Genomic DNA, 13,328 nt, shown 5'->3' on the forward strand with positions numbered 1-13,328 from the left:
AAGAAATACAAGCCAAATTTATGCAACCTGTCCTCATAGTTTAACCCTTTAAGTCCAGTATCATTCTGGTGAATCAGTGTTGTACCCTCTCAGAGTTTAAACAAAATAAGAAACACATATTTGGATATAGCATGACTGCATTTCTTTTGTGTCTTTTAGTACCATCGTGTTTTGGGATTTTTCCAGAGAAAGGAATTAGAAAAAAGTTACTTTTAAATGTTAGGTTTTTGAAGCAAAGTTTGGTGGTGGTGGGGGGGGGGGGGGGGGAAGTCCCAAGGCAAAAGGTGGTTAAACATACTACTGGGCTAGACACTAAAGTTGTTTTTACCAAAGGCAATTTGTTTGCCTGTCGCTGTAATCAGTAAACACATCACAACTATTGTGCTGGGAAGTCTCGAGTGTTATAGGCCTTCCCTTCAGGTTGAGAAAACAGGAAGATAAAAATAATGATGGTAACCTAGTCTGTCAATCAGATCCTACAAAGGCTACAGAGTCAGTCAGGTTTTTAAAAACAGAAAGTTGCAAGGGCAAACTTTTGCTAAGCTCGGAATGGTAGCTTGGAGGTGAATTGGAGGCAACTTCATGGCATGGATAAGAAATTAATTGAGAAGGGGCAGAGAATTGGAATAAGAGTGCTAATCTCTAATTGGCAAACAACGACAAGTGGTGGTGTCCCCCAGAGATCAGTGCTGAGGCCGCAGCTTTTCACTATTATATAAAAAAAATTGCAGATAATATTAAGTTAGGAGGTGGAAGTGAATGGTGAAGGAGGGCAGAAAATTGCTCAAGAACATAGATAGGTTAAGTAGGGAAAGGGAAAAATGACTGCAGTGTTGTTTTAATGTTACAAAGTGCATAGTAATACACTCTGGAAGCAAGAATGGCAGATGGGAAGACAGCCTAAATGAGGAAACCCGAGGGAAGTAAATGAACAAAGGGTCCAAGTACACAAGTCATTAAAAGCTCGCACACATGTACAAAAATCAATGAAAATGGTCAATGATAAGTTGGGTTTCATCATGTAGCACAGTAGAGAAAAGCATGGAAGTACTGTTAAGTTACATAGAGCATTCGTCAGACCTCATGTGGAGTACTGTGTTCGGTTTTGGGCATCCCATCTTAGAAAAGGTATACTAGCCTCTGAGAAAGTCCAGTGACTATTCATCAGGATAATGCACGAAGGGACTTAGCTGCAATAAACGACCAATATTCCTTGAGAAATGAAGAGGTCAAGGGGGCGGGAGGAAAGCGATCCAATTGAGCTGTTCAAAATAATTAATGGAATGACAGAGTAGTGAAAAATTCTTCCGTCTAATGAGGGAAGATATTAGGAGACAAGGAGATATTATTTTCAAATTTGAAATGAACCAGTTAAAAGGGAGAATCCAGAAACAATTTTTCACAAAAAGGATTGCAAAAATGTGAAATGCATTACCCAGAAGGCCATGGATGCAGAATTAACTGAGCTGTTTAAAAGGGAGATAGATACTTACTTGGAAAGTAAGGGTATCAAAGGATATGGAGAAAAGGCAAGGATTAAAAATAAACCTGCAGAACAAGCTCAATGTAGCAATGACCCTACTGCTGTTCTACACTGAGCTGGGGAAAAACAGATAGACACAATGGCTCAGGTCTTATATAACCTGGCAATAATCCACGTACAGCACCATCTATCTATAACATCATAAGAACTTGCATTTATATAACATCTTACATCTGGACATCCCAAAGCACTTCAAAGTCAATGGATTAATTTTGAAGAGTAATCACTGTTGTTTTATAGGGAAACCTGGCAGAAAATTCACACACAGAAAGGACCCACAAATGGTGGTGTTGGTTGAAGGATGTCTATTGGCCAGGATACACAGAGAACTCTTGGAAAAGACACAGTGAGATTTTTTACATCCACCTGAACAAGCAGACAGGACCACAGTTTAATGTTTCATCCAAAAGACAGGCTCTCCTGTAATGCAGCACTCCCTCAAAACTGCAGTGCTGCATCAGTCTACAAGATGTGCTCACATCCTGGAGTGCGCCATGAATCAGACAACCTTCTAATCGTTGCAGAGTGGTAAGCACCAAAAAAGTCAGATTAGGCTTTATTTCTATCATGTCTGGAGAATGCTGAATTAAGAAAATACTTTAGTTGGATAAACTATTAATTTACACTGCAGGTATACCTGAAGCTCTAGTTGCTGTTCCTGAAGTTTCTCCAGATGGCTCAATCGTTGATTCAAGAGTGTGCTCAGCTGTGTCTCCAGCTCTCTGACTCTTTCTTGATGCTTTTTGGACCCTGGATCCTGAGCCTGAGCTTGCTGTTCTGCAACCTGCTTCATTTGTTGATCCATTTCCTGGAGCTTAGTCACCAATTCAGCCACAGTATCAATCTTAGCTTCGAGGTCACTCTGGGCCTAAACATAATAAATTACAAATAACTTGAAAGCTACAACAGCTGTCTCAAAAATTTAAATTTGATTATGTAGATCAGCAAACACAATGCAGGCTATGTTACATCCATTTCTCCAATGGTGGTCTCATCAAACCCGTCAAATAATTTGCATTGCATTTGATTGCTATTTGTATTTTACTTGTGTAATTTATTTTTAAAAATTCATTCTTGGGATGCGGGCATCGCTGGCAAGGCCAGCATTTATTGCCCATCTCTAGCTGCCCTGAGGTGATGGCGGGCCTTCTTCTTGAACCGCTGCAGTCAGTGTGGTAAACAACCGCCCAACGTGAAGCTCAAACCCACAACCCTGGGATTAAGAGTCCCATGCTCTACTAACTGAGCTAGCTAGTTAACAGATTTTCAGTGCACCCACAATATATTAAAAATCTTAGATTTCCATACACATCCTGTCAACTTTTTCCATTATACATTTCTGTGTCAACATTTATAATGGAAAATGCTACGTAAATTTGTCATGCTCTAATTACACTCTCTCTTCAATGGAGGTGTTGCAGTGGCTCAAATGGTAAAACACACAATGTTGTCATACTAAGCCACACAGCTATAAAGGTCCAATGTTTGAAGCTGATAAGGTGGTGAGTTAGCTGAGCTCAGTTGCCACAGGCGTGGGACACTACATTTGGTCTCAGTACTCCTGGCCTAGGAGAATGAATGCTGGAGGAAATGGTGGTGGGATTGGGGGGAGGTGGTGGGCAGGGGCATCAGAAGAACTTTTGACCAGGCTCCCATTCCAGGTCACTATCCATGAACTGCTCTTGAAAGCATGTGTGTATGAATGATGAGTGAGGACAGTGCCAGATGTTGTAGTAATGATCTCCAAAGCTAACCAGCCTGCCATATCTCCCTTCCAAACTAATTAATAAAGAGCAGTCATCAGTTACGCACCAGAGGAAATCCACTATTCACAGATGAGTTGCTGCCTTCAGAATAGGTGAGAGGGGCTAAGAGGAGAAAATTGGAGTAAATCTCTCCCCTCCCCCCACTCCCCAAATTACTATTTCTGAAATTACATATCCAAATAGTGTGCTATTATATATAACACCATGTTTCCCAGTAGTCCACAGCAAAAAATATGAAAAGTGCCAACAACACAACTCTTCATATCATATATAATCTTCCAATAGTCTGCTGTGCTCAAACTGTCCACTGTTTAAAACTTAATTTTTTTTTTTGCTGGGTTATTTTCTATTTCTTCTTACTCATCATTTAGATCTTCTTGCCCCATATACTGGCTGAAAGTTTGGATAGGTAACCTGCAAGCACACCTGCCAATGCTGTTCTGTAACCAGTTGCTAGTTGTCAAAGAGCTGTTTGAGCTTCCAAAAGCATAAGAACTCAGTATATTAGGAATTATTGATAGGGATCATAGTCTTACTACTTAACAATAGTTAGCTGGGAGTAATTCTGCAGCAGTTCTAATGCATTGAAACACCAAAGTATGGTGCTGTTATGCCACAAAACCTTATTTAATCAAGAAAAGGGTCTAACAAAAATTCAGTGGAATGGTTATGATACTCCAACAACAGGATGCCATAAGAACAGCTGTAGAATTACTGCCAGCCAACTATTATTGTATTTTATATTTAATGATTCAGACACAATTACATATCATAGAAACATACAAATTTACAGCACAGGAGGCTGCCATTCGGCCCATTGTGACTGTGCCGGCCGAAAAAGAGCTATCCAGCCTAATCCCACTTTCCAGCACATGGTCCATAGCCTTCTAGGGTTTTTAAAAAAAGATTGCTACAATCATAACAAAACTCAAACAAACATTATTGGGTGGGCAAAGTAACCTGTCCACAGGTCATGATCAATGCTATATTTGGCCAGTTGCCAAGATGTACTTTTGATCTATGAAAACAGCAATGCTAAATACTGGCCATTTATAATAGTTTTCATAGAAAAATACAAAGACATATTTTAGCAGAATTATATTATTGCAATTTGTAACATGCGACTTATCGCTGATAAAATGACAATCCACCAGATCTAATGAACATACCATATACAGATATCACCAACCTTAAGAAGAGGTACAGTAGCAGCAATGGCTGCTGCAGTGGCAGCTGCTGTAGTTCTAGCAGAATTGAGGTGATAGTGGGTCTCTCTGGCATCCTGTGCAACAGACTCCTTATCTTCAACAAAACGTTTGCGCAGAAGCTGTACTTTCACGTTTTTCCCTATGGGGCCACTCTGTACCTTTCTGTGTAAGGTGGGGAAATTTACAACTGGGGTTAGACAGAACCCAGAAACGTACCCAATTGCTTTTTTAATCAATCGTTCCTGTCTATTTATGATGTTCACAGTGCATAAACATTTCCATTACATGTTGAGATAGAGACAGAGATAGAGATAGAGATACATACACACACGTAATGGAAGTGTTTCTGCTATATATAAAAAAATATTGTTCCACAATATAAAACGCAAATTGGCAGAGGGCTATTTAAAATAATTTGGTTAACTACAACAACTTGCATTATTACAAGAAGTGGGACCAGTGGTTTTTATAATACAGAAATACACAAGTTTTGCAATCAGTGCCACTTGGTAGTTTACTGTTGTGCTCTCTACACCACAGTGACTAATGGCCGTCAACTAAGAGGATTAATGGCTGGCTAATAAGATCATTAGTGCGGATTTAGATGAGAAACAGTCTAAGATTAATTACCAGCAAATTCTATTTCCAGTATTTTCACAACAGAAACACACAATTTACATTCAGTTGAAAAAGACTCGATAAAGCCTTTGATAATCTAATGCAGCAATTCTATTTGAAGGATATTTTAAACCTGTAGCATTTTTTCCATGAACACAAATTTGATAGTTCTATAATATAAACACAAATTGGCAGAGGCTATTTAAAATAATTTGGTCAACAACAATTTGCATTTATTATAAGTGTCAATCTGACATTTCAAAATAAAAATGGAGGTATTTGTAGTATTTAAAAGTCAAAAACAAAGTCGAATCCTCTAGGATTCAGCAGTCTCAGATTTCAATGCCAAATTGATAGAAAAACTCCTTTTTTCCACATTTATGATCAGTTGATTGTAATCAATTAGGTATCTAATGTTTCTCTGTCTGAACACTATTCAATTCATTTGATTGCCTTGATAACGGGCAGTTGGAAAGATTATCTGCAATCACCAGGCATTGTTCTCTGACTATATATGCGGTAATTTTCAAGGAATCCGACACTCACCTGACGAAGGAGAAAGCCTCCAAAAGCTTGTGATTTTCAAATAAAACTGTTGGACTATAACCTGGTGTTGTAAGATTCCTTACATTTGTACACCCCAGTCCATCACCGGCATCTCCACATCATAATTTTTTTTATTACAGGGAAGAAAACCTTGGCTAAGCACCCAATCAGTGTCAGCCCTTCCATGTACACCCATGGGCAGTACCAAAAATTCATTAGTAACATTTGTGATCTACAAAATATCACATTCACAATGGCGATCATATGGTGCAGCAGCGAATAAGTGGTGAGGCACCATCTTGAAGCTGTTACCGATACTGGTACTTGTATCCTTGGCTAACAATGAAAAAAATCTGTTTAGTACTAACTTCACTGGCTCTCTTGCAAGTTTTTTTTATATATTAAAAAGTCAATCTTCTGTGGTGCTGCATACGGGGTGTCAAGACTAAATACAGTGTTCAGATGAGTGGAAACCAGAAACTTTTGGGTTGAAAAGTCAGCAAGAATACTCCTTGATTCTGTAGAGCATTATCAAAGATCTGCGAGCGGGTTGCCTTTCCATTTGGTTGTGGACATGGGATGGCACGAGGAAATCCAATTGGGGAAAACGGGAGAAAATAACAAAAAATAGCCTGTCACCCAAAAGACAGTGTTAGTCAGAGGATTCCCTGCACCTTTTAGATCTAGAGTTCTGCTTTTAACAGGTGAAAATATTCCTTCATGTAACAGTGAGTATTGACAGGGCTATTCACACGAGGGTAAGAGGCAAGGAGGGGGATTGCACCAAAGAGGGCTTCCTGAAATTCTGGTTGACTCTTTCCTCCAATCCAGTGTTACTGAGACCAACTTTAGTGTCCCCATTCCCATCTTGGCTGAGATCAACTAACTCGGCATAGATCAGTAAGACTGGAATGCAGCCATAGTTCCAGCTAGACATTGAAAGAAATAGATGTAGGTGGATCTCTCAAGCTTCAGCTTTTTGGAGAGAGAGAATCAAGTCTGATAAAAGAACACTTACCTTTCCAAATCAAGTGCTTAATTGACATTAGATGTCTGAAAGCTGGGTTGAGGGATTAGAGGTGGAATTATTTGAATATCAAACTCAAAGAATATGTTTAACATGTAGAGAACACCTGATTAGCATAATAGGGAACGTAGCCATGTCAGTCAAAAAATGTATCCAATGCTTCGTCCAATACCGTTAGTAAATTGGAGGCAAACATAGAAACCAGGAGCAGGAATAGGCCATTCGGCCCTTCGAGTCTGCTCCACCATTCAATATGATCATGGCTGATACTCTATTTCAATACCATATTCCTGCTCTCTCCCCATACCCCTTGATGCCTTTTGTGATTAGAAATCTATCTAGCTCCTTCTTAAATATATTCAGTGACTTGGCCTCGACAGCCTTCTGTGGTAGAGAATTCCACAGGTTCACCACCCTCTGAGTGAAGAAAACTGCACACAATACTCCAGGTGTGGTCTCACCAAGGCCCAAGTAACTGCAGTAAGACATCCTTGCTCCTGTACTCAAATCCTCTTGCAATGAAGGCCAACATACCATTTACCTTCCTAACTGCTTGCTGCACCTGCATGGTTGCTTTCAGTGACTGGTGTACAAGGACACCCAGGTCCCTTTGTACATCAACATTTCCCAATCTATCACCATTTTAATAATACTCTGCCTTTCTGCTTTTCCTTCCGAAGTGGATAACTTCACATTTATCCACATGCCATGTATTTGCCCACTCACTCAACTTGTCTAAATTGCCTTGAAGCCTCTTTGCATCCTCCTCACATCTCACGTAGTTTTGTGTCATCTGCAAACTTGGAAATATTACATTTGGTTCCCTCATCCAACTCATTGATATATGTTGTGTATAGCTGGGGCCCAAGCACTGATCCCTGCGGTACCCCACTAGTCACTGCCTGCCACCCCGAAAAAGACCCATTTATTCCTACTCTCTGTTTCCTCTGTTAACCAATTTTCAATCCATGCCAGTATATTACTCCCAATCCCATGTGCTTTAATTTTGCACACTAACCTCTTATGTGGGATTTTATCAAAGACCTTCTGAAAATCTAAATAAACCACATCCACTGGTTCTCCTTCATCTATTCTACCAGTTACATCCTCAAAAAACTCCAGTAGGTTTGTCAAACTTGATTTTCCTTTCATAAATCCATGTTGACTTTGTCTAATTCCGTTGATATTTTCTAAGTGTCCTGTTATCACATCCTTTATAATCCACTCAAGCATTTTCCCTACTACTGATGTTAGGCTAACCGGCCTGTAGTTCCCTGTTTTCTCTCTCCCTCCTTTTTTAAATAGTGGGGTTACATTTGCCACCCTCCAATCTGCAGGAACTGTTCCATAATCTATAGAATTTTGGAAGATGACAACCAATGCATCCACTATTTCCATGGCTACCTCTTTTAGTACTCTGGGATGCAAATTATCAGGCCCTGGGGATTTATCGGCTTTCAGTCCCATTAATTTCTCCAGCACTATTTTTTTACTAATACTAATTTCCTTTAATTCCTCCTTCTCACTAGTCCCTTGGTTCCCTAACATTTCTGGGAAGTTATTTGTGTCCTCTTCTGTGAAGACAGAATCAAAGTATTTATTTAATTGCTCTGCCATTTCCTTGTTCCCCATTATAAATTCTCCTGTTTCTGACTGTAAGGGACCTACATTTGTCTTCACTAATCTCTTTCTTTTTACATTCTTGTAGAAGCTTTTACAGTCCACTTTTATGCTCCTTGCAAGTTTACTCTCATACTCTATTTTCCCCCTCTTAATCAATTTTTTGCTGAATTCGAAACTGCTCCCAATCCTCAGGCTTGCTACTTGTTCTGGCAACTTTATGTGACTCCTCTTTGGATCTAATATTATCCTTAATTTCTTTTGTTAGCCATGGTTGGGCCGCTTTTCCTTGTGTTTTTGTGCCAGAAAGGAATGTATAACTGTTGCAATTCATGCATTTGTTCCTTAAATGTTAGCCATTGCCTATTCACCATCATGCCTTTTAATGAAGCTTCCCAATCTATCATAGCCAACTCACTCCTCATACCTTCGTAGTTTCCTTTATTTAGATTTAGGACCCTAGTTTCGGATTGTACTACTTCACTTTCCATCTTAATGAAGAATTCTATCATGTTATGGTCACTCTTCCCTAAAGGACCCCGCACAATAAGATTATTAATTAACCCCTTCTCATTGCACAATACCCAATCGAGGATAGCCTGTTCCGTGGTTGGCTCCTCAATGTGCTGGTCTAAAAAACCATCTCGTGCACACTCCAGGAATTCATCCTCCACAGTATTATTGCTAATTTGGTTTAGCCAGTTTATATGTAGATTAAAGTCACCCATGATTTCGACAGTACCCTTGTTACATGCATCTCTAATTGCCTGTTTAATCCCATCCCCTACATTACCACTACTGTTTGGAGGCCTATAGACAACTCCCACCAGTGTTTTCTGCCCCTTGGTGCTTCTTAACTCCACCCAGACTGATTCTACATCATGATTTTCTGAGCCAATATCCTTTCTCACTATTGCTCTGATTTCATCCTTCACTAACAATGCCACCCCACCTCCTTTTCCTTTTTGCCTGTCCTTCCTAAATATCGAACACCCTTGGATATTCAGCTCCCAGCCTTGGTCACCCTGCAGCCATATCTCTGTAATTGCAATTATATCATAGCTGTTTACATCTATTTGTGCTGTTAATTTGTCTACCTTATTACGAATGCTTCGTGCATTCAGATACAGTGCCTTTAAATTTGTTTTTTTAACATTTTTAGTCATATTAACATTTTAATTTGTCTTATTACCATTTTTTCTTACCAGGACTCTATTTGTTAGTGCACTCTTTTGTTTGTACGTTCTGTCCCTTCCTGACACAATCTGGTTATGCTTACCCCAATCACTTTCCTGCGCTGCTTTCTTGAACCAGAGAAAAATATGAAACAATTGTCAGAGTTAATGGTAAGAAAGGGAGGAAAAAAAACAACTTAGCTCTGTGCTTCTATTTATAAAGCCTAAAATGCTTTTGGCCTCTTCTTTAGAACATAAGGTGCATAAGTCTGGCTCTGGTTGCATGCTCCCCGAGACTGTTAAAGTCAGTCAGAGAGGAGACAGCAGAGGCTCTAGCCAAAATTGTGTTAAACCTTCTTAAATATATAAATTTGCTATGGGACTGGAAATTAGTTAAGGAGGGAGAGAGGAATAAACGGCTAACGATAGGCCAATTAGTGTAACATCAGTTATGGATAAACTCAGAATCCATTATTTGAGATAAAATTGATGAGCCTTTAGAAATGCATGGGTTAATTAAGGCAGCGCAAATTTGTTAAAGGCAAGTTGCATTTGAAAAATTAAATAGAATTTCTTAAAAAAATTACCAATTGGATAAAGAAAATACAGTAGATGTAGCGTACGTAGATTTTCAGACAGTGTTCAATAAGGTGATTCATAAAAGGCAAAAATTTAGGCCCATGATACAAGAGGAAATGTAGCAACATAGAAAGAAAGTTGATTGATGGACAGGAAACAAAGTTAGTGTACATAAATGTAAGGACTCTTACAACACCAGGTTATAGTCCAACTGTTTTATTTGAAAATCACAAGCTTTCGAAGGCTTTCTCCTTCGTCAGGTGAGCGAGTGTGGGATTCCATGGAAGGTTTTTTTTTTCTTCGTTCACGGGATGTGGGCGTCGCTGGCAAGGCCAGCATTTATTGCCCATCCCTAATTGCCCTCGAGAAGGTGGTGGTGAGCCGCCTTCTTGAACCTTTCTCCCACAGTGCTGTTAGGAAGGGAGTTCCAGGATTTTGACCCAGCGATAATGAAGGAACGGCGATATATTTCCAAGTCGGGATGGTGTGTGACTTGGAGGGGAACGTGCAGGTGGTGTTGTTCCCATGCGCCTGCTGCTCTTGTCCTTCTAGGTGGTAGAGGTCGCGGGTTTGGGAGGTGCTGTCGAAGAAGCCTTGGCGAGTTGCTGCAGTGCATCCTGTGGATGGTGCACACTGCAGCCACAGTGTGCCGGTGGTGAAGGGAGTGAATGTTTAGGGTGGTGGATGGGGTGCCAATCAAGCGGGCTGCTTTATCTTGGATGGTGTCGAGCTTCTTGAGTGTTGTTGGAGCTGCACTCATCCAGGCAAGTGGAGAGTATTCCATCACACTCCTGACTTGTGCCTTGTAGATGGTGGAAAGGCTTTGGGGAGTCAGAAGGTGAGTCACTCGCCGCAGAATACCCAGCCTCTGACCTGCTCTCGTAGCCACAGTATTTATATGGCTGGTCCAGTTAAGTTTCTGGTCAATGGTGACCCCCAGGATGTTGATGGTGGGGGATTCGGCGATGGTAATGCCGTTGAATGTCAAGGGGAGGTGGTTAGACTCTCTCTCGTTGGAGATGGTCATTTCCTGGCACTTATCTGGCGCGAATGTTACTTGCCACTGATGAGCCCAAGCCTGGATGTTGTCCAGGTCTTGCTGCATGCGGGCTTGGACTGCTTCATTATCTGAGGGGTTGCGAATGGAACTGAAAACTGTGCAGTCATCAGCGAACATCCCCATTTCTGACCTTATGATGGAGGGAAGGTCATTGATGAAGCAGCTGAAGATGGTTGGGCCAAGGACACTGCCCTGAGGAACTCCTGCAGCAATGCCCTGGGGCTGAGATGATTGGCCTCCAACAACCACTACCATCTTCCTTTGTGCCAGGTATGACTCCAGCCACTGGAGAGTTTTCCCCCTGATTCCCATGGACTTCAATTTTACTAGGGCTCCTTGGTGCCACACTCGGTCAAATGCTGCCTTGATGTCAAGGGCAGTCACTCTCACCTCACCTCTGGAATTCAGCTCTTTTGTCCATGTTTGGACCAAGGCTGTAATGAGGTCTGGAGCCGAGTGGTCCTGGCGGAACCCAAACTGAGCATCGGTGAGCAGGTTATTGGTGAGTAAGTGTCGCTTGATAGCACTGTCGACGACACCTTCCATCACTTTGCTGATGATTGAGAGTAGACTGATGGGGCGGTAATTGGCCGGATTGGATTTGTCCTGCTTTTTGTGGACAGGACATACCTGGGCAATTTTCCACATTGTCGGGTAGATGCCAGTGTTGTAGCTGTACTGGAACAGCTTGGCTAGAGGCGCAGCTAGTTCTGGAGCACAAGTCTTCAGCACTACAGCTGGGATGTTGTCGGGGCCCATAGCCTTTGCTGCATCCAGTGCACTCAGCCGTTTCTTGATATCACGTGGAGTGAATCGAATTGGCCGAAGACTGGCTTCCGTGATGGTGGGGATATCGGGAGGAGGCTGAGATGGATCATCCACTCGGCACTTCTGGCTGAAGATGGTTACCGCATTTATAGTCAGAGAACAATACCTGGTGATTACAGATAATCTTTCCAACTGCCCGTTGTCAAGGCAATCAAAGTGTTCAGACAGAGTGATGATACCTACAGGACCACCGAATACACAAACAGCCAGAACAAAAGACAGACAGACAGAGAGAGAGAGAGAAACATCCGAAAGGAAGAAAAAGACAGAGAATGACCCGTTGTATTAAACATGTGATAATATGTTTAATACAACGGGTCATTCTCTGTCTTTTTCTTCCTTTCGGATGTTTCTCTCTCTCTCTGTCTGTCTGTCTTTTGTTCGGCCTCTGCAAGGCAGAGGTCTGTTTGCCAAACAACAACAGCGCCACCCTTGTCAGCAGGTTTAATGATAATGTCAGGGTTAGACCTGACAGAACGGAGGTAGGTTAGAGTGAGTGAGGGGAGTAGAGAAATTGAGGTGGCTGATGGCACGCCGGTACTGGGGATAGGCTGTCAAGCAATATCTACTATAAGCCCCACTGACTCCCACAGCTACCTCGATTACACTTCCTCTGACCCCACTTCCTGTAAGGACTATTCCATTCTCCCAATTTCTCCGTCACATCAGTTCCGACGATGCCCCCTTCCACACCAGTGCTTCCAATAGGTCTTCCATTTTCCTCTACCAATGATTTCTCCTCCCACCCCCCCCACTATAGTTGACAGGACTCTTGACCGTGTCCGTCTCATTTCTCGCACTGCTGTCCTCACCCCTTCCTCTTCCATCCCAGAACCACAATAGGGTTCCCCTTGTCCTCACCTTCCATCAACCTCCACATTCAATGGATCATCCTCCACCATTTCCACCACCTCCAGTGCGATCCCACCACCAAACACAACTTCCCCTCCCCTTTCAGCATTCCAAAGGGACCGTTCCCTCCGCAACACTCTGGTCCAATCTTCAATCACCCATTCTCCTCCCCACGGCACCTTCTGTGCAAGCACAGGAGACGCAACACCTTCCCTTTCACCTCCTCCCTTCCCACAGTCCAGGGCCCCAATCACTCCATCCAGGTGAAACAGCGATTTACTTGTACTTGTTTCAATTTAGTATACTGTATTCGCTGCTTCCGACACAGTCTCCTCTACAGTGGAGAGACGAAACGCAGATGGGTGATCACTTTGCTGAACTCCTCCATTCAGTCCACAAGCGTAACCCTGAGCTTCTGGTCGCTTGCCATTTTAATTCTCTGACCTCTCTGCCTTCAGACTCGTACACTGTTCCAATTAAGCTCAACGGAAGCTCGAGGAGCAGCA

General features: G+C 41.9%; 1 protein-coding gene across 3 annotated transcripts in view; it reads right to left on the bottom strand.

Moving 5' to 3' along the window:
- Positions 1 to 13,328, bottom strand: part of kiaa0586 (KIAA0586 ortholog) — a 419,966-nt gene that overhangs the window by 391,450 nt on the left and 15,188 nt on the right. For all 3 annotated transcript variants that reach the window (XM_067991527.1, XM_067991529.1, XM_067991528.1), the window contains 2 exons: positions 4,499 to 4,679; positions 2,181 to 2,411 (listed from right to left, as the gene is read on the bottom strand). In XM_067991527.1, coding sequence (XP_067847628.1) covers positions 2,181 to 2,411; positions 4,499 to 4,679 — 412 coding nt within the window. The remainder of the gene's footprint in view (positions 1 to 2,180; positions 2,412 to 4,498; positions 4,680 to 13,328) is intronic.

This window comes from Heptranchias perlo, chromosome 10 (assembly GCF_035084215.1).
Source record: "Heptranchias perlo isolate sHepPer1 chromosome 10, sHepPer1.hap1, whole genome shotgun sequence".
NCBI lineage: Eukaryota > Metazoa > Chordata > Chondrichthyes > Hexanchiformes > Hexanchidae > Heptranchias > Heptranchias perlo.